Source organism: Lutra lutra, chromosome 3 (assembly GCF_902655055.1).
Source record: "Lutra lutra chromosome 3, mLutLut1.2, whole genome shotgun sequence".
Classification (NCBI taxonomy): Eukaryota; Metazoa; Chordata; class Mammalia; order Carnivora; family Mustelidae; genus Lutra; species Lutra lutra.
In genome coordinates this window covers 189,950,859-189,972,961 of record NC_062280.1, presented here as the reverse complement: position 1 = coordinate 189,972,961, position 22,103 = coordinate 189,950,859, and the positions used below count along the sequence as shown (strand labels likewise).

General features: G+C 45.3%; 1 protein-coding gene across 4 annotated transcripts in view; it reads right to left on the bottom strand.

The window, feature by feature from the left end:
• Positions 1-7,177: 7,177 nt before the first annotated feature.
• CLYBL (citramalyl-CoA lyase) overlaps positions 7,178-22,103 on the bottom strand; it is a 263,304-nt gene continuing 248,378 nt past the window's right edge. For 2 of the 4 annotated variants that reach the window (XM_047720317.1, XM_047720320.1), the window contains one exon: positions 12,621-13,848. In XM_047720317.1, coding sequence (XP_047576273.1) covers positions 13,753-13,848 — 96 coding nt within the window. In that variant the 3' untranslated portion in view covers positions 12,621-13,752. Of the gene's footprint in view, positions 7,926-12,620; positions 13,849-22,103 lie in introns of those variants that run through there. The other 2 variants (XM_047720319.1, XM_047720318.1) reach the window with 2 other exon arrangements.

Sequence of the window (22,103 nt, the reverse complement as noted above, 5' to 3'; positions counted from 1 at the left end):
CTGGCACCTGATCACAGTGCCACCACCCATGGGTGTCGGCCCCAGAGCTTACCACTCATGAAATGATTGATTCATCTGATAGGCAAAAACATACTGCTTTCAGTAGTCCTCCTTGCCATGAAAAAGTTTAAATCTTTTTATAAACATTCATTTTTCTGGCTGCCGGCAGCATTCACTGGTAACACACTTGTAGGTTTCCTTCTTTTAGTCCCTTTTTTGGTTTCAGGCCTGGAGCTAGGTTCTTGGTTAATCTGCATGTTTGTTATAAGGGATAATACAGAGTAGTTAGAACCGAATGAGGGTGGGGGAGAAGGAGAATAAGGAAGGTCTCAACTGCCCGCCCTGCTTTCACTACTGACAGAAACTCCTGGACCATCTCTAGGATTACCCTCCTAGCCATCACAAACACAGTGACGTCACTTACCACAGGCACAATATAGAAGCTCAATAAATACCTTTTGGAGGAGTGAATCAGTGAACTGTTCTATCTCAGTCTGCCAAGCCTTAACCTACCCTCTCCTAGCAAATATATAGCTTGAATCACTGCACCTCAGTGTTCCCTTTGGTGTTTAAAAAAAAAAAAAAAAAAAAGGCTTGCATCTGTGATCCCAGGTCCTGGCCTTATTAGGATCCTAGAGGAGTGGCCAACCAGAGGTCTTTGAGCCCAAGGCAAATAACTGAGATCAAAGCCTCCTGGATCTCTCGGGGAGGTCCTTGCCTGAGAGGACCAAGACCTCAGGTCAAAAAAGACTGGGCTCTCCCCTTCTCTTTGTGACCTGCAAGCTTGCCATCTCTGATGGGAAAAGGGGAGAAGGAGGCAGATTAGGGGGAGTGGGAAAGGTGAAGGAGGTGATGTTCTTGGGGGAGTCTGATGAGGGCAAGTGTTTACAAAATGGCTCAAAGGCCTGCTGAGCCGCTGGCTTCTTACTGTAAGGAACCCTGGCTCATCGTGGCCTCTCTCGCTCTCTTGGGGCCTTTAGAGATGCTGGCCAAGCTCACGCCTGCCCTCGGTGACTATGGGACATGCTCAGATGAGTTGTTACTTGACATCCCCAACTCCATTTCTATAAACACTGTACAATGTAAAATTCAAGTGTTTTGATATCTTCAGATGACACTGGGACAAATAATGCTTTTTGCCTGTGCATTTTATTTATTTATTTATTTATTTATTTATTTAAGATTTCATTTATTTATTTGACAGAGAGAGACACAGCGAGAGAGGGAACACAAGCAGGGGGAATGGGAGAGGGAGAAGCGGGCTTCTGCAGAGCAGGGAGCCCGATGTGGAGCTTGATCCCAGGACCCTGGGATCATGACCTGAACCAATGGCAGATGCTTAATGACCAAGCCACCCAGGTGCCCTGACTGTATGCTTTAAATGTATGTTAAAAACTACGGAATACTGGGGCACCTAGGTGGCTCAGTGGGTTAAGCCTCTGCCTTCAGCTCAGGTCATGATCCTGGGGTCCTGGGATCAAGCCCCGCATTGGGCTCTCTGCTCAGCGGGGAGCCTGCTTCCCCCTGCCTCTCTGCCTACTTGTGATCTCTCTCTCTGTCAAATAAATAAAATCTTTTAAAAATTTTTTAAAAATTACGGAATATTAGTCATGAGGTACGATGCTGCCACTGAAGAGGTCGAACTTTTAAATAAAACGTCCTGGAGGGTAGCCATCCACATAAGTGTACCTTATTTTAAAAAATTAAGTGTAAGACATTTTAAGATTATGATTATACCAACCTCTTCGGTGAATCACTCAGGGATGTGAATATGTATAACATGAGAAAGTATGTCACAGGGGAAGAGTCAGTCAACTATCTTATAGTTAATGTGGTCCTAAACAGAATTATGGAAACTTACTCGTTACTTACTTATAAGTGAGTTTGCTTCTGAAGTTTAGCCTGGCTGGGGGGTCCCAAACTATGTTAATAGCATGATTAGACTTAGATCCCTAATGTAAAAGCCACATTTAATCTTTCAGAGTTTTGCTTGTTTTCCTTTTTAATCTACAAAATGACAGGTCAGACCAGAGTCTGATTTAATGAGTCTCGGTGGGGCCCAGACATTGGTATTTATTAAATGCTCACCAGGTAATTCTCATTGCAGCCAGGGTGGAGAACCATGAGCCTAGATGATTTCTAAAGTCCTTCCCTGGCACCTAAATGCCATGGTTTCTATTATTTTATTTTATTTTTTTAGGATTTTATTTATTTATTTGACAGAGACACAGCGAGAGAGGAAACACAAGCAGGGGGGATGGGAGAGGGAGAAGCAGGCTCCCCACTGAGCAGAGAGCCGAATGTGGGGCTCGATCCCAGGACCCTGGGATCATGACCTGAGCCGAAGGCAGAGGCTTAATGACTGAGCCACCCAGGTGCCCCTGATTTCTATAATTTAAAAATTGAAATCAAAGTCCGTAAGAAAATCAGATTCAGCTCACAGAGCATTCTGTTTAAAAACATCTTCCCAAATTCAGAGATCTCAGAAATCCTGAAATGAAACTTACTTCATAACTGACCCAGCCCCAGCCCCATGAGACATTTTGGGCAGATGTTATGAATTTTGAAAATTGATGTTTGCCCTCCATTTCAACATTCCTAAATGAGTTTTAAGGCAATTACCAAAAAACCCAAAAAATTATTTTTCATCTTTGAGAGTCAAGATGTGGTGAAAGTTTTTGATTTGGAAATCAAAAGGATCCAATGAAATGTTTATGGATTAAGATAGAGGAGAAATGAAGATATTGAATCTTTGCTGTTAGCTTGGGATGACAACTCCCTGTGCGTGAGTGTGTGTTCGCACATGAGCCTCTGCTGGGATCAGGGAGGGGCAGCTGATGTTGGGGGGTGGGGGGGAGTATCTCATAGACCCTGAAAGGACAGATGGTGGCAGACTACAGCCATGAGGCCAGCATGCTTCTAATTTCAAGGCAGTGTCCACCTAGGAGCCGTTCTTACTAAAGACTTCGTTCCCAGAACCATCAAGTTTTTAAAATGCCGTTCAGCTGGAGATGGTTTTTATTTTGTTGTTATAAAGCCCAGGCACTCACACTAAGGGCTCAAATAACCACATCCTTACTTGTCTACTCACAAGTGTATCTGAAGCAAAGAGGCTCTGAGACCTCTCCATGAATAAGTCAGGAAACAGATAGATCCAAGTTTGGTATTTAGATTAGAAATACCAGTGAAAAGAAGGAACGTTACCATCAGAAATGTGCATTTCTAAAGATTCATTTGAAAGTTTTGAAAAAAAGTAAAGCTCATGCCCTGGGGCTTCTGGGAGTATGTACCAAATACAATAATTAAATTAAGTCCAGCAGTTAAAATTCCTCATAAAAAGAAAAAGCTGGAACGCTTCCCAATGGGGAATGCTTGACTTAAAAGAAAGGTTTTACTCTGTGGCCTGGAGGTCAACAAACTGGGACTCTGTGGGAATGTATAAAATTTCTTAAAGGGTTCTTAGGTCTTTGTTTTGTTGAAAGAAAATAAAAGAGTAAAAAGGGACAAGTTTTGAAAATTCAAAAAAATGAAGGTGCAGTCCTAAAATCATCATGATTTTTATAAATGCAGCACCAGAGGCTATGAAAACATGCTCTTTTCTCAGTACTAATCTAACACATATGCTCTTTGAGAAGGAAGGAAAAAGACCAGTGGATCTGTTTGAACAAACCATTTTAAAATGTGCTCATTTCCAGAGGCTGTGCATGCAAATTCATGGCCCATTCATTTGCAACTTATTTTGGAAATAGTTACCTTAAATATTCTCATAAATATATTTCACAATTTAAAATTCCTTAGATAACACAAAGACTTACTGATTTCTTTTAAAGGTTTTTAGAAAGCAAAGTTGTAAAAACTTATTTTGGGGGGGGTCACATCCTTAGTTGTCTAAAATGGAATGTTTATCATAATTTGAAAATATCTGTTTTTCTAAATAATCACTTACTGCTACCTCTCTGGTAACGTTCCCTCCCCACCCCCAAAAGGAATACAGTTACGAACACAATGGAAATAAAATTTTATGTCCTTGAACTTTGTTACTTGTAAGTGTCATGAATTTCAGGCTGCATACTCAAACAATTTCTACTAAAACATAAAGAACCAGTAATACGGGATCCTCATCTTTACTGCTTAAACAGAATCTGAATGTTGCCTTTGCATTAGGACAGCATGGTCGAATGCAGGACATTAGGAGTAGCAGATTTGGCAGCCATATTTAATTTGATGAATAATTAACAGCCTCACTGACATTTCTACTTTGATTCTCAAAGTACATTAGCTGTCCTGTGCACTCGGGCTCTCTGCAGTAAAATGGGCTAATAAACTTTCTGTGCCAAGTTCACAGTAAATGAAGGACTGTGGAGCATCCTGCAAGCAGCTCATGATTTAAGATGCTAGAATGACTTCCAAAACATGGACACAGAATTAGAAAAAAAATTTTTTTACCCATTTTGTTTGCTTTCCTACATTTGTTGGTTTTGCGTTTGGAATGGCAAGGGGAAGGAGGAAAGTAAGACTCTAAGGAAAAGGGAAGCGGAAGCAGACCAGCAGCAGACACAGGGACTAGAGAGGAGAGATGGGACAGAGAATGAAGGCCACAGACAGGTGCCGAAGCAGGGAGGCTGGAGCCCAGAGGAGGCCCAGAGAGGCTAGTATAGCTCGGTGAGTGCACCGTCTGTCCTTGACGGCTACAGCCTGCTCCTTCATCCCTCCACCGGGATTCCTTTCTTTAGACCATCCAAGACATTCATCAGCCACGCAGACCAGACCTCAGTGGGCAGTCCCGCAAAATGTTCGATCTAGGGGTGACCCAGGGCCTCCAGGAGCCAGGGGGCCATGCAGGCCTGCTTCAAGGTGGCATTTGCCTGGTGGTAGAGCTTCCTGACTGTGCCGTTGGTTAGTTGTTGGAGTTGCGATGAGCTCAAGTATCTTTGCTATGTCAGGCACTGTGTCTGAGGGAGGCTTCAGGGGCGACTGGGTGGCTCAGTGGGTTAAAGCCTCTGCCTTCGGCTCAGGTCATGATCCCAGAGTCCTGGGATGGAGCCCCACATCAGGCTCTCTGCTCCGGGGGGAGCCTGCTTCCTCCTCTCTCTCTGCCTGCCTCTCTGCCTACTTGTGATCTCTGTCTGTCAAATAAATAAATAAAAATGTTTAAAAAAAAAAAAAAAGAAAGAAAGAAAAAGAGGCTTCAGGGGCCCTTGGCTGGCTCTATCGGTGGAATGTATGACTCTTGATCTTGGGGTTGTGAGTTCAAGCCCCACATTGGGTGTGGAGCCTACCCAGCCGCACCCCCCCCAAAAAAAAGAAAAAGAGTTTCCAGCTACTTTCTCATTGTTTCAGAAAACTTCACTGGAGCTTCCTTAGTGGGGAACTTAATGTAAAACCAGAAATCTGAGGAGTTCTTGGATGTGGAGCTGTGCAGTTCGTGGTTTAATTTCGAGACATTTGTTGTAGGCTTGGTTTTGCCGGCTGTGTGACCTTGAGCAAGTCCACTGAACGGCCAATATTTGCACAACTCCAGGAAGCACGCTCACATTATTTTTTCTATGTGAACGGAGCCCCCTTCAGCCAGGAACCGGTACTGCATAATCTTGTATCCTCTACAAAATCAGGATGGTTGGACAGAATGGTAACATGAATTTGTAGTCAGAACAGCTCTATAGTGAGAGAAATTTCCATGGTCCAGGAATGGGTCTAGGAGGTTCTGAACAACAACAACAACAAAAGAGCCACAAGGTCCCCTGGAATGTGCCTGGCTGCTGGGAGTGTGCCGCCATACCCAGCATGTCCAGGGATCTGTCCCAAATGTTCTCCTGTGAGAACATATCCTTCACTGGTCAATAAAAGTGAACGAGAAAATGGGGTTCACTTGGTAGAAATTCACTTTCCAGCCAGCCTTGCTGTGGGGGGAGGGGGGGTGTTCCTGTCCTAAACTGCAGCACAGGTTTGGCACAGAGAAGGAAATTATTCGAGCTTTCCTAAATTCCTGCTGTGCACCAAACATGATGCTAGTACTTTCTAAAAAGTACCATATTTATTTATTTGTTTGTCTTTATTTAGTTGACATTCATTCCTTTATAAAGATTATTGTTTTAAATCGTGGTAAAATCTACACCTCCCCGGAGGCAGGCTGCCTTGAGAAGGCTAAGGCCCTGGGCAGCGGTCTGTAGCTGAGGCACATGCTGAAGGAGGAGCTGGCAGCTGGAGGCTGTCTGCTGACCTCACTGTCCCCCGCCTGGCCGGCCATGCAAGCAAGTGGGGACAGTCCAAGGGGCACCTGGGGGGGTACATTTCCATGCCCACTGCCTCCTCATAGCAACTCTCCAAGTTAGGTATTATTATTCTAGTTCAAGAAGCTGATACTCAGAGACAATAAATAACTTGTCTGAATGTAACAAAACCTGGTCATCAGAAAGCCAGGATTAGAACAGAAGTGTCTGATGGAGGAAGGACTGTTCCTGATTGGGATGAACATGCTTGTAGCGAACTCTTGCTGGGGGTGAGAGATGAGCAGGGCAGGGAGGTGGAGATGCATGGCATTGTCCAGTATTGAGGACAGCCACACTCTTTGGGGGACACACACGTAATAGCAGCCCTCTGATCAGTGCCACGGAAGGACTGGGGAAGCGTCACCAAGGCATCTGTGGGGGATCAGGGGAGACCTCACAGACGTGACCTTCGAGGTATGTCTTGAGAATGGTTAGTTTGTTGGGTGTGATGGAGAAGAAGGGGTTGCAGCTTATGCAAAGGCTTTGCAGAAGACGGCTGGGAGCTGCAGCCCCTCGTAGCCCGGCTGCACGTGGCCAGAGCCCCTTGACAGAGGTGATGTGGCACTGGTGTGGTAATGCCCGTGGGGCTGCCGGTGGTGGGAGCTCCCTCAAGCCAGACTGGGAGACTGCATCGCAGAGTCTCTCCCCCTCAACCCCTCTCTCCCCCGGAAGTTGCTGCATGAATTCCAGTCCCTGGAAATCCACTAGAGGAAACGGGTTTGCTCTTTTCCTCATTTGGGAGTTTGGGTTATTAACACAGTTTTCTCGGAGAATCTTAAGCCAGAAATTCATGTTAGTTTTTATGTTCTTTCTTCCATGGAGCTCAAAAGAGGCCATTAAAAAAGAAAAATAAGCCACATGCCTAGAGTGTGTAGTCTTCTGAAGAAGCCCTCCACCACAAGGCCATCTGAAATGGAATGTTCATTTTATTCTTGATTCTTTTACTGTGTCTGAATAATGAAGGAAATCTATTAATTGTTTCGAAACAAAACAGAACCCAGCCAAACCAGCTATGTGGCATTATGTAGATAAAAAAAAAAAAAAAAAAAAATCCAGTTTGTCACTGAATTTCTTCCCTTTAGCTAGGTATTTTAACATCACAGTACAGCGGGTGTTTGGTCTTCCCTGTTTTTCACACGATGGAGTTTTCAGTATTTCAACTCTCTCACAACATGTAATGAAGGGAATCTTGAAAATTCTTCCCAGGGCTTAGACTTATCTCTGGGACCACTCTTCCATAGGTTTACATGTTGCACACACAGTGGGAGAAATTGATTTTGACCAATGGAGAAGTCTAACAGAGTTACAGGACTCCCTCCAGGTCAACAGGCACAGGTGATCTGAGGGTGAGTTTTCTATACTTTTCTGATAAATAGAAAGCTTTGTCTCTGACTCAGTGTTCAGCATTTAAATTAAAGGAACTTCCTTGGTTCCTGAATAAGAGCTCATACTGGAAAAAGGCACATCCGGTTGGCCAAATTCTGTCCTGAGCCAGAGCACAGCTTTCCACTTCCCTGTGTATAGTTAAAGTGAGAATGGGACAAGACTGAGTGTTTTTGTTCCCTTAGTGAATCTGACTGGCTGTTTACAAACTGCCTTTACTCTTCAGACTTCAGGCAGGACTCCCGGCTTCAGGACTGCAGCTTGGCCTAGCTCCTAGAGACCAAAAGAGGAGGAAAGAAGGAGATAAAATAGTGGCTGGTTTTCCAAGCATATGGTGTGTAGTTTTTCGAATGATTTAAATTCTTAATCCGCACCTCTCTCGTTACTATCACTACTGTAGTCAATGGCACATTTTGTTGCAGCATTTGGCATTATTTTACGCCTTTGCTCTTCTTTTGACTCCACACAAGAGCGTTTTAATTTTGAAAGAAAAGTGCATCCGGAACCAGTCCTGCGACTTTCATACTAGCTAGCTGTTTGGCACTGGGTCACGCTCAACAGATGTTTGTTGAATGAATAAACGAATGAATGAATGGATCCTCTCAAAAAAGTTCAGAGACATCTTTACTTTCAGGAAAGTTCTCTTGTTTTTGTTTTGTTTTGTTTTTAAACCCAGGATTATCACCTAGAGTATCCTCTGTGGATTTGAGAGGGAGACTGGCAAAGTTGGTTTTGGCATCTTTGGAAGAAACTCAAGCAAAAAGCAATTTAAAATGGAATGCTCATTTTTCTCCTGGTTCTATACCATGTGTGAATATCCTGGGAAATCAACTCAATGGCTGAAAGCAGGGGGACCCAAGTCCTCCACAGGTCCCTCTGGCCAGGAATCCGGATTTGAGCCCGACAGACCTAAGGGCGCACGGGGGTCTGGTCAAGATCTGGGCCCAGGAGATGCGCCAGTCGCTTGTAGTGTCCCTAGGGCTAGTTCTTGTGCCCGGCCCAGGCGCTGACTTCAGGGCTGGAGGGACATAGGGGCCAGTCGGTCCCCAGGACCCGCTCGAGGGCCCCGCGCAGGTGTCGGGCCTGTGCGCGGGGTGCGCCGGGGTGCTGGGGGCCTGGGAGACCGGAGAGAGACGTTATTGTTACACTGTAACGAGTCTGATTAACATGCTCCTGACACTTTCCCTTAGTTTCTCCGGCTCCTAGCAACAGCTCACAAAGGCGCGGGATTGTCCTGGACTCCGCGGGGACACGGGGCAGCCTTTGATCTGCCACCATTACAGCGGGGCTGCGCGACAGGCTCGCGGGCTCCGGACGGCCCGCGGCGGGCGGGCGAGCGGGGCCCGCAGTCCCGACCCACTGGGCTCCCCCGCTCCAAGCCGCGCCCCGCCTGGAAGGACCGTGCACCTCCGGAGGGCGCGCGCGGTGCCTCCCGGGCAGCCAGTCTCCGCGTCCAGGTGCCCTCGCGCGCCGCCGGCCGCCCCGGGTCCTCGGGAAGCTCGGGCGGCGGGGAACGCGGGCTCCGCGCGTCCCGGCTCCGCTGGCGCACGTCTTTCCCGCGGGGCGCGCTGCCCGGGCTCGCCGAGCCCTTCCCGTCGGAAGAAGCAAACACGGAGCCGTTCACTTACAAACAAAAATTTAAAAAGGAAGGGAGCGAGCGACAAATCCCTTGTCTTTTACAAGACTTGTAAACACTTTTTTTCCCCCTTAAATAAAAATTCTGCAGGCTTCTGTCCGCTTAGCTGGAACGGGGTCGGATCGACAGCAAACGACCACAAAAGGCGCTAACGACGATTTCAGTTCCTTTCCACACATCACGTTCTTTATGTCGTTGGCAATTCTTACAGACTCGAAAGGAAATATGCCGCCAAGTAATTGCTGGAATGTAAACAAACTACCACCACCTACATCCACAATCGCCCATCACAGGACAGCAAAAGCTGCCCGCGGCCGCGGCGCAAGCTTTTCAGGTACTAAGTTAGGTATTTTGAAAAGTTAATTTATTTGCCATTTTGTTCCCTCTATTCGCCCCACCTCCCCTGCCCCGGTTAAAAATAAAGCGCGTACAGTGTTAAAGTTTAAACATCTAAATGCTGAGCTCTGCTAATTACTTTCCTCCACTTTGCCCCGAAATTGCAATGTGAAAACCCCGCGGGGGAGGGGAGGGTCTCGGGGCTGGGTGGACAGTGTCCCCGAGCCTGGGGCATAAACTCCGCGGTGACAGACCGGTTCGGTGCCCCCTCGCCGGCATTAATATGCACAAGTCCCTGCTGGTAATCTTATAACCTGTTTTGTACGATCAATTGCCTTCCAAGTACTAGAGGTCAAAATAAAAACAAAAACAGACGACAGTTAGCTTTCCAAGAGGAACGGAAACCATAAAACCAAAATGTCCTTCAAATTAAAAAGCAGGTATTCTTTTTTTATCTGCTTAAGGCATCGTTAGAAAATATAACGTCTCCAGTGAAGGTCAGTTTCCCAAACGAGGGCAGGACTATTAGGGGTTAATGTATTAATGATAATGATAACAGGTATATTTTAGAAAGGGGGCGGGGGACCACTACAGGGTCTGTTCCATTTTCCCAACAAAATATGTCAAGCAATGAGCTACTTTCAAATTCACATAGGAGGCGGTGAAGTCTTCTTGAGGAAGCTTTTCCCAGCCTGTCCCTGGAGGAGAGGACCTAAGGGCAGCCAGCGGTTCAATACTTGGAAGTCTGAAGGGAACTGCACCCAGATGCCCGGGAAATTCCCAACTTGTGCTCACAGACAGTGCCTGACTCCACTGGAGTTTCCCTTCACCTTTTCAATAAAACATGACTGTATTGATATAATCCTCTATACATTAAAATGAGGTTGTCACAGATTGTCATTAAGACCTCAGTAAAACAATGAAGACATTATTGGGCACCCCCCCCTCCGGCAAGGTATTAGGGGAATAAAACAATCTACACCACACGGGTCCTATTGAGATTAATGAAAAAATTATGCAAAAAAAATCTCAATTTCATTTTCCCGCGACAGGGCTTTGCATACATAGTGTCAGTCCTGCCCTGCACCTGATGATTTATTAAACTAATCTATGGTGATCACCACGGATGTTCTCAACTCAATCTTGTCCTGGCTCATTTTCTAAGTAATTGTTTCTCATTAGTTCGGATAATGTTTTAATAGTGTTACCCATAATTTAGCTCCCAAGAATTAATAACAAGGGGGTGATATGGCGAAGCAGCTTGTGATAAGCTACACAAAATATAAACAGGTATGGTTATTAATTAATCAGATGGCTGCGAGGTCCTCTTCTTGTAGTCCATTGCTAGCTGGAGGAATTCCCCAGGATCTCTGAACCTAACTAACTATACCTAACCCCTCTTCTGGGGCCCTTGTTTAGGGTTTCTGCTCAGAGTGTGACCAGGGCAAACTGGTCCAGATTTTTGGCTCTAGTGGGTCTTAGTCTCATGGTATTACCATAATTGGGAACACAGGGTTTTGAAGAAGACGATAAATGTGACTTTTGGGTGTCAGGTAAGGGTGTGGTGACCAGTCAGTCCCACATTGTAGGGGATCTAGGAACCCACTAGCTTGCTGGTGATGGGGTTGGGGAGTCCTAGCCATGTCCGGGCTCTCAGCACCACCCAGAGACCTTACTGAGGGGGCTGCTTTTCCTGAGGTCCCAGTGCTTTCCCCTGGCATCTGAGAGTCCCTCAGAGGGAGGGCTTAGCTCTCAGTGAGTCTCTGGCCTGAGGAGGTCCACCTGTAGCGTTTGGGGGCTGCCTGTGTAATGGGGGTGGAGAATATGTCTGCCCTTTCATCATGTTAGAGCCTTGACGGGTTGTCTGTACCAACACACAAGGATGGGAAAGGGCAGTTGGGTTGAAGTGGGGGTGTAAGGGAAGTAAGAAGGAAGGCTTTTATTTTCTTCTTTTATCACAGGTCCTGCGTAGGCTAGTTCTAAGACTCTGAAGAGGAGGTGTGTGTATGGAATAGGTCAGGGTAAGAAGAGGCCTCCCTCTGCTTCCTGCCTTCTGAGCCGTCCCCCTGTGTCTGTGTGCTCTGAGCAGACAGGGCTGAACCAGGTCTGTGGATTCCCCTGGGGCACACCTGGCTGCAACACCAGTGGTGATGGCGGGGGGGTGGGGGGGGCTGCTTCTCTTGTGGCTGCTGCCCGTTGCCCCTGACTGCAGGCCAGAAGCCCAGTTTGACTGGAGGCCAGACTGAGATGCCACCCTCCTCCTTCCAGCCACTCCACTCTCCTTTCCAGCTAACTCCAAGGTGAAGAGTGACAGTGCTCTCATGAGGGGCTGGAGAGAGGGGTGCACACTGGAGAGGAGACGCGCTGCCCAAGGCAGGCCAGGACCCCAGCGGAGCACATCCCATCCCCTTTCAAGGGGATGATCTCCTTGAGGGATCCGCTCTTCAAAACAGCTTTACTAAGCCCCTTCAAGAGCTGTCGCCTCCGATCCCAGGCCTGGGATCATGAGTTGGTGTTTCAAGAATGTGCTTCTCGGGAACTGTCCTGCCTGGTTCCAGTTTCTTCCGCCTTCCTGTCAGAACTGAAGCATCCCCTGCCTCAGGGCACTGAGTGGGTGCCCCCCACCGAGGCAGGACCGTGTGTGGGCCTCTCTCACTCTGCTTGGGTTCCCAGGCGCCCTTCCTTTAGTATATGCTTCAGCTCTACTTCCCTCTCGGCTTCCTGTAGGAACTGGAAGAGGCAGGGGCAGAGGAGACCCCTGGTTGGGCCATACAGTAGGGGCCATGGAAGAAAAAAACAAGGGTGTAGGAGGAGGTGAAAAATTAAAATAAAAAAAAACAACTGTTTTCTATTTACAAATTTAAATAAACAGAACAGCCTTCCCCGCGGTGTTTGTCTAAGAGTAGCAGCTTTGCTGCTGTGTAGGTCATGAAAAGGTTGGTGTAGAGTTTAAAACTTCCCATTCTGTTAATTTCTTAAAGAACAGTCGTCCAGAGTCTCAACACAAAAGCTCATGATTTAATGAGGAGCAGAAACAAAATCTCTGATTGTTGGTGTTTCAAATTTCATTGGCGTCCTCTGGCAAACACAAGTTGATCCTTTCCAGCTTCAATACCCTTTAGCCTTCGGTATAAGAGCACACGCTGAATAGGGAAGAATGGCTGGTGGTTATGTTTATTTACCCTTACTACAAGCTGGGTTAACCTCTTCAAAACAGCTTTACTAAGCCCGTTAACCACACCGCCCGTACGACCTGCAGCAGCATCTCTAATGTGATGCAAATCTCGCAGGGGACCATATGCACCAGCTCTGCTGCATTGTGTCCTCTTAGAGGCTACAAGTTTATTGCTGAGGGGGCCCTGTCCCGGCCATACATTTACAGGGGGAAGTGGCCTCAATGGCAAAACAGTTAAATGGGGAAATTAAGGGAGAGAATGGATGGTCTTGTGTCTCTGCGCATTTTTTTTTTTTTTTTCTTAATTGCTGGTGACTGTTCACCCAAAGCATTCACCCAGGATGAGGGCTTTCATAGTTCTCACCTCCTGGTTCAAATGGGTGGAGGTTTCATTTTGGAAGGTGGTTAAGAGCAATCAGTTTTGAAGATTTATTTTCAGAAGCTATCTGATACTTAACTTTTCTATGCCATCTCTCGTTTTATCAGATATATACTGAAATAAACAGAACCCCGTCATTTAACCACTAGTTTTAAAGACTGGCCTTAAAATTACTTACAGTGTTGAGTAATGAACAATGTGGGAAACATCTAATGTGAGAAATGTGAAAGGAGCGCACATATTTGAGAAAGATCTGTTTCATTAAAGACCTAACATGCCCCCAGCCCATCTCTCTCCACTGTTTTTTCTCCCTGTGAAATCATAAGTGCATATTTGTAACACATTAATGAGCAATAAAGTCATAAGCTTGGAATCCAAAAGGAGGAAGTTCATTTTTAGAGGGATAACTGGCCAGTGAGATAACACACACACACAAATTGTGATTAACATGAACTGTAAATGGGAGAAAGGTTCCAATCTGGCATACTAACAAGTTGCCTTGAGTATTATGGTTTGTCTTTAAGAAACCCACTGTATACGTTCAGCCCACCTGATGAGAGCTTCATTTAACAGATCATTTTTCCTTGATGGATGTGGCAAGCGTAACAATGTTCTGGGCTTGCTTCAGTAATGGCATGTCGATCATACTCCCTTGGAAAGTAAAGGCTCCCTGGAAAACAGAGAATACAAACTTCCTGAAAGAATGTTCGGAAATTATAGGCTTCCTTTCTGTGCACGCTTGTACAACAAGAACATTTTAGATTCTACCTGAATTATACTGACTTTCCTACCCAACTTTTGAGAAAGCCAAAGTAAATTACAGGGGAAAGATTTCTTTTTTCCTCCTAAAGAGGAAAAAAAAAACCACACCACCCTTCAGCATTTTAATGGAGGGGAAAAGCATCACACAGAAGGTATTTGAAACCATTTGTTTAACTCTTGAAATCAAGCAGAAAACAACTACGGAAGGAAAATACAAATATTTCCTTATATAGCTTTTAAAATATGGCACAGAGCTTTAAAAATAGCAATATGCTCTGGTAACCAATTGTTGTTTGAAAAATAACTGTATGATCAGTTTAAAGGCAAAATGCTTCCTTCTTGTAACATAACTGAGGGGTAAGACTATCATGGGATGGGAAAATGTAAGGTAGGATTGTGCTCAATAAAAAGAGATTTCTCTGTTGGTATAGATGTGCAGAAGAGGACTAGAATGACAAGGGACAAGAGCCTGTGACAAAGAAGTCACAGGTCTGTTGAATGGCGAATCTGGGAAGAATTTCTGAGATCTCCTAGTTTATCCCCATTTTACAGATACATTTTCTTTTAAGCTTCTGCAAATACTTACTGAATGTGTATGTGACCCGGGTCCTGTTCTAGATAAGGAAACTGAGGCCCAGAGTAGTTAAGTGATTTTCCAAGGCATGTGACTAGAGACGTTAGAGCTGGAATTAATACTTGGATATCGGAACCTCAACCCTTTATCGATCAGAAATCCCCATATTAAGGTAACAAGATAGTATCTTTTTTTTTTTTTTAAGATTTTTACTTATTTATTTGACAGACAGAGATCACAAGTAGGGAGAGAGGCAGGCAGAGAAAGGTGGAAGTAGGCTCCCTGCTGAGAGCCCAATGCGGGGCTCGATCCCAGGACCCCGGGATCATGACCTGAGCCGAAGGCAGAGGCCTTAACCTACTGAGCCACCCAGGCGCCCCTACAAGGTAGTATCTTTACTGCATCAGAGAAAGAAAAATTAACTGGACAGAAGGCAGTATGCCCAGAATCTTTAGTTAATGTCTGGTTATTTACATTCTTTTAATCACTTCTTTTTGCTGTTTACAATCATAGCTCTTCTTGCTTCTCCTTCCTTCCACCTGTTGGCAAGGATGCTGGTGGATGGGGGCACTCATAATCCTTGCTGATGGTCCATCTGCACACACTGCCGCTCATTTCTGATTTCAGAAGTACCACCTCTCAACAGACAATGTTGTCATTACTCAAAAGTTCTGGGATGGGTCTCCTGATCTCTCTGAAAACCCTTGTCTCCCACAATTACAAGAGTTATACACCAGATGGAGATTTTAAAAAGGTGGCAGGGAATCCTTAGCAATGACTTCGGAATTTATTTTTCAATCAAGAGAGATTTAAAAGCCACTGGGATTAGAGTTTTCACCAGTGGGTACCTAACCTTCTTGGCCTTAGAACGATAAATCTGGTTCACATGAGTACTTGTGCCGGCCTAAAATCCTGTACCTGAAGTCATTTTCCATCCCTCTCATTTTTACTATTTATAGCTCTAGACTGACTTTTGCCTAATTTCATTCAGCCCAGAGTGAACTTTGGGCATCTCTGTGACCATGATGAATTTTACGAATTCAGTTAGAAATTCCAAGGATGTTCTGTGGGTTAGAATAGCATGTGAAATCAGGGTGGGGGATTCATGCTGTTTTATAAGGCAATAGTCTAGTTTCTTATTGGAGTAAATGATGAAGACCAAAGGCCTCCTGGTTATCCGCCCACCAAGTGGATTATGGCCCTGTAAAACAGCACATCTGTCCTGCTAAGGTTTAAATAATAGGCTGGAGAGATGAAATTAGAATAGATGCACATGAAATCAAAATGATGCAGAGAGAATCAAAATGATGGCCTTGGGTTTATGCCACGTTTCCCAAATCTGCTTTGGGTTCCATATGCACATCAAAGATGCAAAATATTTCATGGAGATCACTTTTTCTTTTACCGCAGCAGATTTTGCTTCACTTCCTTCATTAAGCCTAAGCTGGGAAACAAAGTTCAACATTTTTGTTTGTTTCCTTCATCTCTGCAGATTGAGGATCTTAGTGTTATGAATTAGACTGCCTAAGAGGAATAGTCCTCCTGCTTTCACATATTGACCTGTAATATGGTTGGGGTTTTGAATGTAAGGATTACATGTGAAATGTGAATGGGGTCTGTTGGTCAGGATCTGGAAAAATGCAGTCTGTCAGATGTTACTTGGATTTGTGGGGAGGGTTTCAAACAGTCCTTAATGAATGACTAGAGATAGGTTTCCATTTTACAGCCCAGTGCTTTCCTGAGAAATTGGCACACCATTTCAAAAAGTATAGACAACCTCCATCAGCTTGAAGATTCAGACTATAATTTGGTTTAAAATGCCTTTAAGTAGTAACTTATTCATAGTTAACTACCTTAACAACCAGGACTACAACAATAATAATAGCTATAATTTTTTGAGCAGTTGCTAGATCAGGGACTGAGCCAGAGACTTGACATGCTTTATTTCGTGTAATGCTCATAACAACACTGTGAAGTAGATACTATTATGCAACCCTATTCAAAATTTCTTTAAAGAAATTCTTTTTAGGACGCCTGGGTGGCTCAGTTGGTTAAGCGACTGCCTTCAGCTCAGGTTGTGATCCTGGAGTCCCAGGATCGGATCCCACATCGGGCTCCCTGCTCGGTGGGGAGTCTGCTTCTCCCTCTGATCCTCTCCCCACTCATGCTCTCTCACTCCCTCTCTCTCAAGTAAATAAATAAAATCTTAAAAAAAAATAAATTCTTTTTAGTTGTGGCAAAAACACATAAAATTTATCGATAAACCACTTTGAAATGTACACTTTAGTAATGTTAATATATTTGCATTGTTGTGCAACAGATCTCCAGAAATTTTTCACTCTGCAGAACTGAAACTCTGTACCCATTAAACAACTTAGTCCTAACCCCCTCTCTGGAAGCCCCTGGCACCCACCATTCTATTTTCTTTCTGTTAAGTTGTGTATCTATCCCCATCTTATGACTGAAGGAACTGGGGCACAAAGAACTTAAGAAACTTACACATGCCTGCCCTGTAGCTACTGAGTATAGAACTGGGATAAAAGCTAGCTCTAGCTGATCCAAAGGGTGTGCTCCAGGCTTATACTCTAGGCTTATAGATTGAAAAGTGTATTTTGTTTTGCTTTTTTAAAGATTTTATTTATTTGAGACACACACACACACACACACACACAGCAGGAGCAGTGGGAGAGGCCAAGGAAGAGGAGAAGCAGATTCCCCGCTGGGCACAGAGCCTGATGCAGGGCTCCATCCCAGGACCCCAGGACCCTGGGATCATGACCTGAGCTGAAGGCAGACGCTTAACCAACTGAGCCACCCAGGCGCCCCTAGATTGAAAACTGTTTTCTAAGTGGGTTTCCTGACCAATTGCGTCAGAATCATCTGAGGGGAGCCACGGGGGACGTAGCTTGTTAAAATGCATACAGGGCCCCATCCTATATGGTTTGGTGCAGAAGGCTGGGGGTAGAGTTGGAATCATCTCAGGATTCCAAAGCACATTCAGGTTGGAGCAGTTCTGTGTTTTAGCTCCCCTGCTTAGAAATAGTAAGGTTGACTTGGATATGGACCCGACCTGATCCCTGCCCTCAAGGAGCAATGTGCTGGAGGAGACAGGAAAGAAAAGAAGCACGTGCAGTAAAGTGCAACAGCAACAGCAACAGCAACAACAAAAAGGCCAGCGTGATGAGCACAGAGAGATCCGAGGGTCTGAAATGAGTGTCCTTCTCTTCCACTCAGGATCACTTTTGCCAGCTCGCACTGTTCACGTGGATATGATGATCCTGGGTACCCAGCGCATACTGTGCATTCCCGGCCAGAGTTGCCACGGAGCTCTGGACACAATGGGCTCTTATTCAACAGTTACCTATTGAGTTATTTGTTGTAGTAAATCATGGGCCAATCACTTGGCATATTTTACGATACACAGGTTTAGGGTTTTAGGCTTCTGGAAGGTAATACTATCTTAGCATACGTGTTATGCTAAGGGTATAACCCATCTTAGCATGCATGTTATCTGTATAGCAAAGAAACACGTCCTCTTAGGCTAGGGTTTTTCTAACGACTCACTTATTGCCCTGTTGGTAAGACAAGGATTGAGGTAACAGGAGTTCTGCCAGGCCTGGAAGTTCTTCGTTCAGTCGTGAATCTGACTTAGAGTTTAACAGCAAAAGTAATGATGTCGGTGGTGGCAGTGATAACAACAGTCATCACCCATAGGAAACATTTAGAGGAAATATTGATATATTTTGCATTTTTGGCACTTAATACTTGTGAATTTTTTCCTCTACTAAAAGGGTAATTTACTAGTAACACAAATTGATCTAATTCCCTCCTCACTTCAGTTTTCAAATAAGGTCTCTGAGCACTCGGGGAGTTCTCTCTGGCATTCCAGTGATGGTGGGGCTCTGCTGGCACAAATGATGACATCTGAGTAGAGCTGTCACAGCCCTTCTCTTGTAGGGTGACGCTCTTCTTGTAGGACTCTAAGCCTAATGCCCAGGGAAATATTTGCCTCACAGCAGTTCCCGGTGAATTCCTCAAACTTTTGTCAGCACTGGCCATTACGAAATTTCTCTTCAGGATCTTGGTTGTGCCCTCTGTTTGCTCAAATCTTGTAAGCCCAGCATGGCCTGTGATGAGCTCTTCCTTACTCACAAAATCAGCCTCTCCTCCCTACTCCTCCGAAAGGGGGTAGGATGACACTCTACTGAGGTATCCTGAGGGGACACCTTCATTCTTCTTTCTTTCCCATTTTTCATCCTATCACATGGGGAGCCCTTGGACAGGCCCTAGGAGAGCCCTCAGTCACCGCATGATTTGATTATGACATTCCTTTTAAGGATGTGAGTTTGGGTACCAGGCACCCACAGCTCAGTGGGGAGGCCTCTCGGAGAAACTGCTGGGACGCTGGCTGGGGAGCTGCACCTTCCTCACCGGGATCTTGTGATCTTTCTCAACACTGGATAGGATCATTCATTTGCTTAAACCAGGCTTTGGCTCCCTTTGGACTTAACAAAATCAAGTGCAAGGGGCGCCTCGGTGGCTCAGACAGTTAAGCCTCTGCCTTCAGTTCAGGTCATGATCCCAGGGTCCTGGGACTGAGCTCCGTGTTAGGTTCTCTGCTCCACGGAGAGCCTGCTTCTCCCTCTGCCTGTAGCTCCCCCTGCTTGTGCTCTCTCTCTCCCTGTTAAATAGATAAACAAAATCTTAAAAAAAAAAAAAATCAAGTGCAATCTCCTTATCAGGGATCCCAGGCCTCCCAACGAAGAGACGAGACACTTCCTGGGCTATCAGCCTTGTCTCCTGCCAGTCCACCACACGCACACCCACACCCACGAGGCTTCTGTGCCTCTCCCATATGCTCTGTTCTCTGTTCTCAAGGACATTTCCCTGTCTGTCCTGTAAACTCCTCATCCTTCAAAATGTCAGAAGATGTCAGGTCTATGAAGTGTTACTAGAATTCTCTGGTAGGGCTAATTTCTTCTTCCTCTTTTCTTTTCTTCCCCTTCCTCACCCCCTCCCTCCCTCCCTCTCTCTCTTTCTTTCTTTCTTGTAAACTCTATGCCTAATATGGGGCTCGAACTTATGACCCTGGGATCAAGAGTCACATGTTCAGGGTGCCTGGCTGGCTCAGTTGGTAGAGCATGCAACTTTTTTTTTTTAATGTTTTATATTTATTTGACAGGCAGAGATCACAAGCAGGCAGAGAGGCAGGCAGAGAGAGAGAGAGAGAGAGGTGGAGGCAGGCTCCCTGCTGAGCAGAGAGCCCAATGTGGGACCCGATCCCAGGATCCTGAGATCATGACCTGAGCCGAAGGCTGAAGCTTAACCCACTGAGCCACCCAGGTGCCCTGAGCATGCAACTCTTAATCTTGGGGTTGTGAGCTCAAGCCCCACATTAGGCATAGAGTTTACTTTAAAAAAAAAAAAAAAAAAGTCACATGCTCTGCTGACTGAGCCAGACAGGCACCCCTCTTCTTCTTTTCTCTGTATAGCCTCCCATTACGGCCCTTGTCACACTGCCTTGTAATGATTTATTTACACTGCTGTCTTTCTCACTAAGCTGTGAGACTCTTGAGGAAGGGGCCATGTCTCATAGATCTTTGAATCCCCAGAACCCAGTACTCAAAATGTGGTTTGGAGTGGAGCTTGGCTCTTTTGTGGGGCTCCAGTTGGGTGACTGAGGGGAGAGTGATATCAGAAGATGCTATTTGTCTTACCTATCTCGTCTCCTTCATCTGCAAGCATCTTCCCGTGCCACCTGATCTTTCCCTGGTCTGGTAATACTCACTGGTTGGTTGGCTAACACTAGCTGAGCCTCCAGCAGGACACAGGGACTTTCCCTAACAAACGTGAGGCTGGGCTGGGGTCAAGTTAACTCATGTGAGTGACTTAACAGTTAAAGTGCAAGCGAGTCTGTCATATCTGTGGTGCTGAAGGACTGAGGAGCTACAGAGAAACAGGACCATCAAAATGGAGATGGTTTGGCCAGAGAAGGGCTTTGAGGAACAGTTACATTTAAAGTCAGGTTTAGAAGGTCAAAGATGCCGAAGGAAAAAGAGAGGGGCGGGGGATACTGAGAACAACACATAGAGACATACCAGTGGGGTTGACTTTCTCTGTTCTGAAGGAGCCCTCCATGCCTCTGGTCACCAGTGATTCAATAGATCCAGCTAAATGATGGATGACGGTATGAGATACCGCATCTGTCTATGGCTGAATGGGATTCTCTAGGATCTACAGAAAGGGAGCCTGATCCAGCCTTTATTAATATGGATGATTGCTGGTTCTGATACTCGGCAGCTGCTGGACTCTCCTTATGCAGGAACGACTTAGCTTCTGCTTGAGGAAGCTGGACTGGAATCCCTCCGTTCTCGTTGCATGCCCTGGTGGACCCAGTACTTGCTCCTTCCTGGATGCTTAGGGGAAGAGGTTGAACCATTTTCTTTTATTCTGGGCATTCTCCCTCTGTCTAAGGGTGCTCTGGGGATCTAACAATGGGAGCGCTAAGAGCTGGCCTGTCATACGTGGGTTGACATGGGCTTGAGGGGGAGAGGGCTGAAGGTAGGGGAAGGATGTTCATTCTCCCTTAAGGAGGAAATACGGATTCCCTCAGCAACTACAGCCTAGGCTCTAGTAACTATAGACCTTGGTAAGGCCTGGAATATTTATTTCCAAACTGAAAGTTGGAGAGGTGCAATCTCATTAGGAAGACCCTCTGCCCAAAAAAGAGATTCATCTAATAGTACTTTATGATTTTACAAAACATTTCAAAAATATTTTCTCACCTGCAGGAGGCAGGGCATGGAAATTTCTGTTTTACAGATGCAAGAACTAAACTTCAGATTTCATTAACCTTTTTAAAGGAACTTATGGGGAGGATAGGACTAGAATCTAAGGTTTATCACCCCAAATCCCACACTCTTCTCCCTATTTGGTGTACTCCAAAGTATGACTGGTAACCATGCTACCTGAGATGGTTACAGAAAAATATTTAAATATACAATTTGGGGGCTCCTGGGGGCCTCCGTGGGTTAAGCATCTGCCTTCAGCTCAGGTCATGATCCCAGGGTCCTGGGATCGAGCCCTGCATCAGGCTCCTTGCTCCATGGGGAGCCTGCTTCTCCCTCTCCCACACCCCCTGCTTGTGTTCCTTCTCTCTCTGTCAAATAAATAAATAAAATCTTAAAAAGAAATAAAAGGGCTACCTTGCTGTTAAAAAAAAAAAGAGAGAGAGAGAGAACATTTCTGAAGACTTGGGAAATAGAGAATGCATTTTTCTTATTTTAACACTTAGGTTGTAGTGATAATTTGAGAGGTATTTTAATAATATTTTGAATTAAAATTTAATAGCCAATTACTGCTGTGGCCAGAGGATTTCAAATGCTAATGTAGCTCTACATGAATTTCTACAAGTTCAACCGAAGCCGTTCCACATGGTCGGCAATTCACTTTGGGCTGATGTGTCATTACTACGAGCACTGAAATTCTGACAGATGACGTTCCATGGCCTTTGATGGAAAAGCCTTTTAAATGATTCCTAAGAATGTAATAGTTAGAATATCTGAATGGGGGTTAGTTTTGTACCAGAC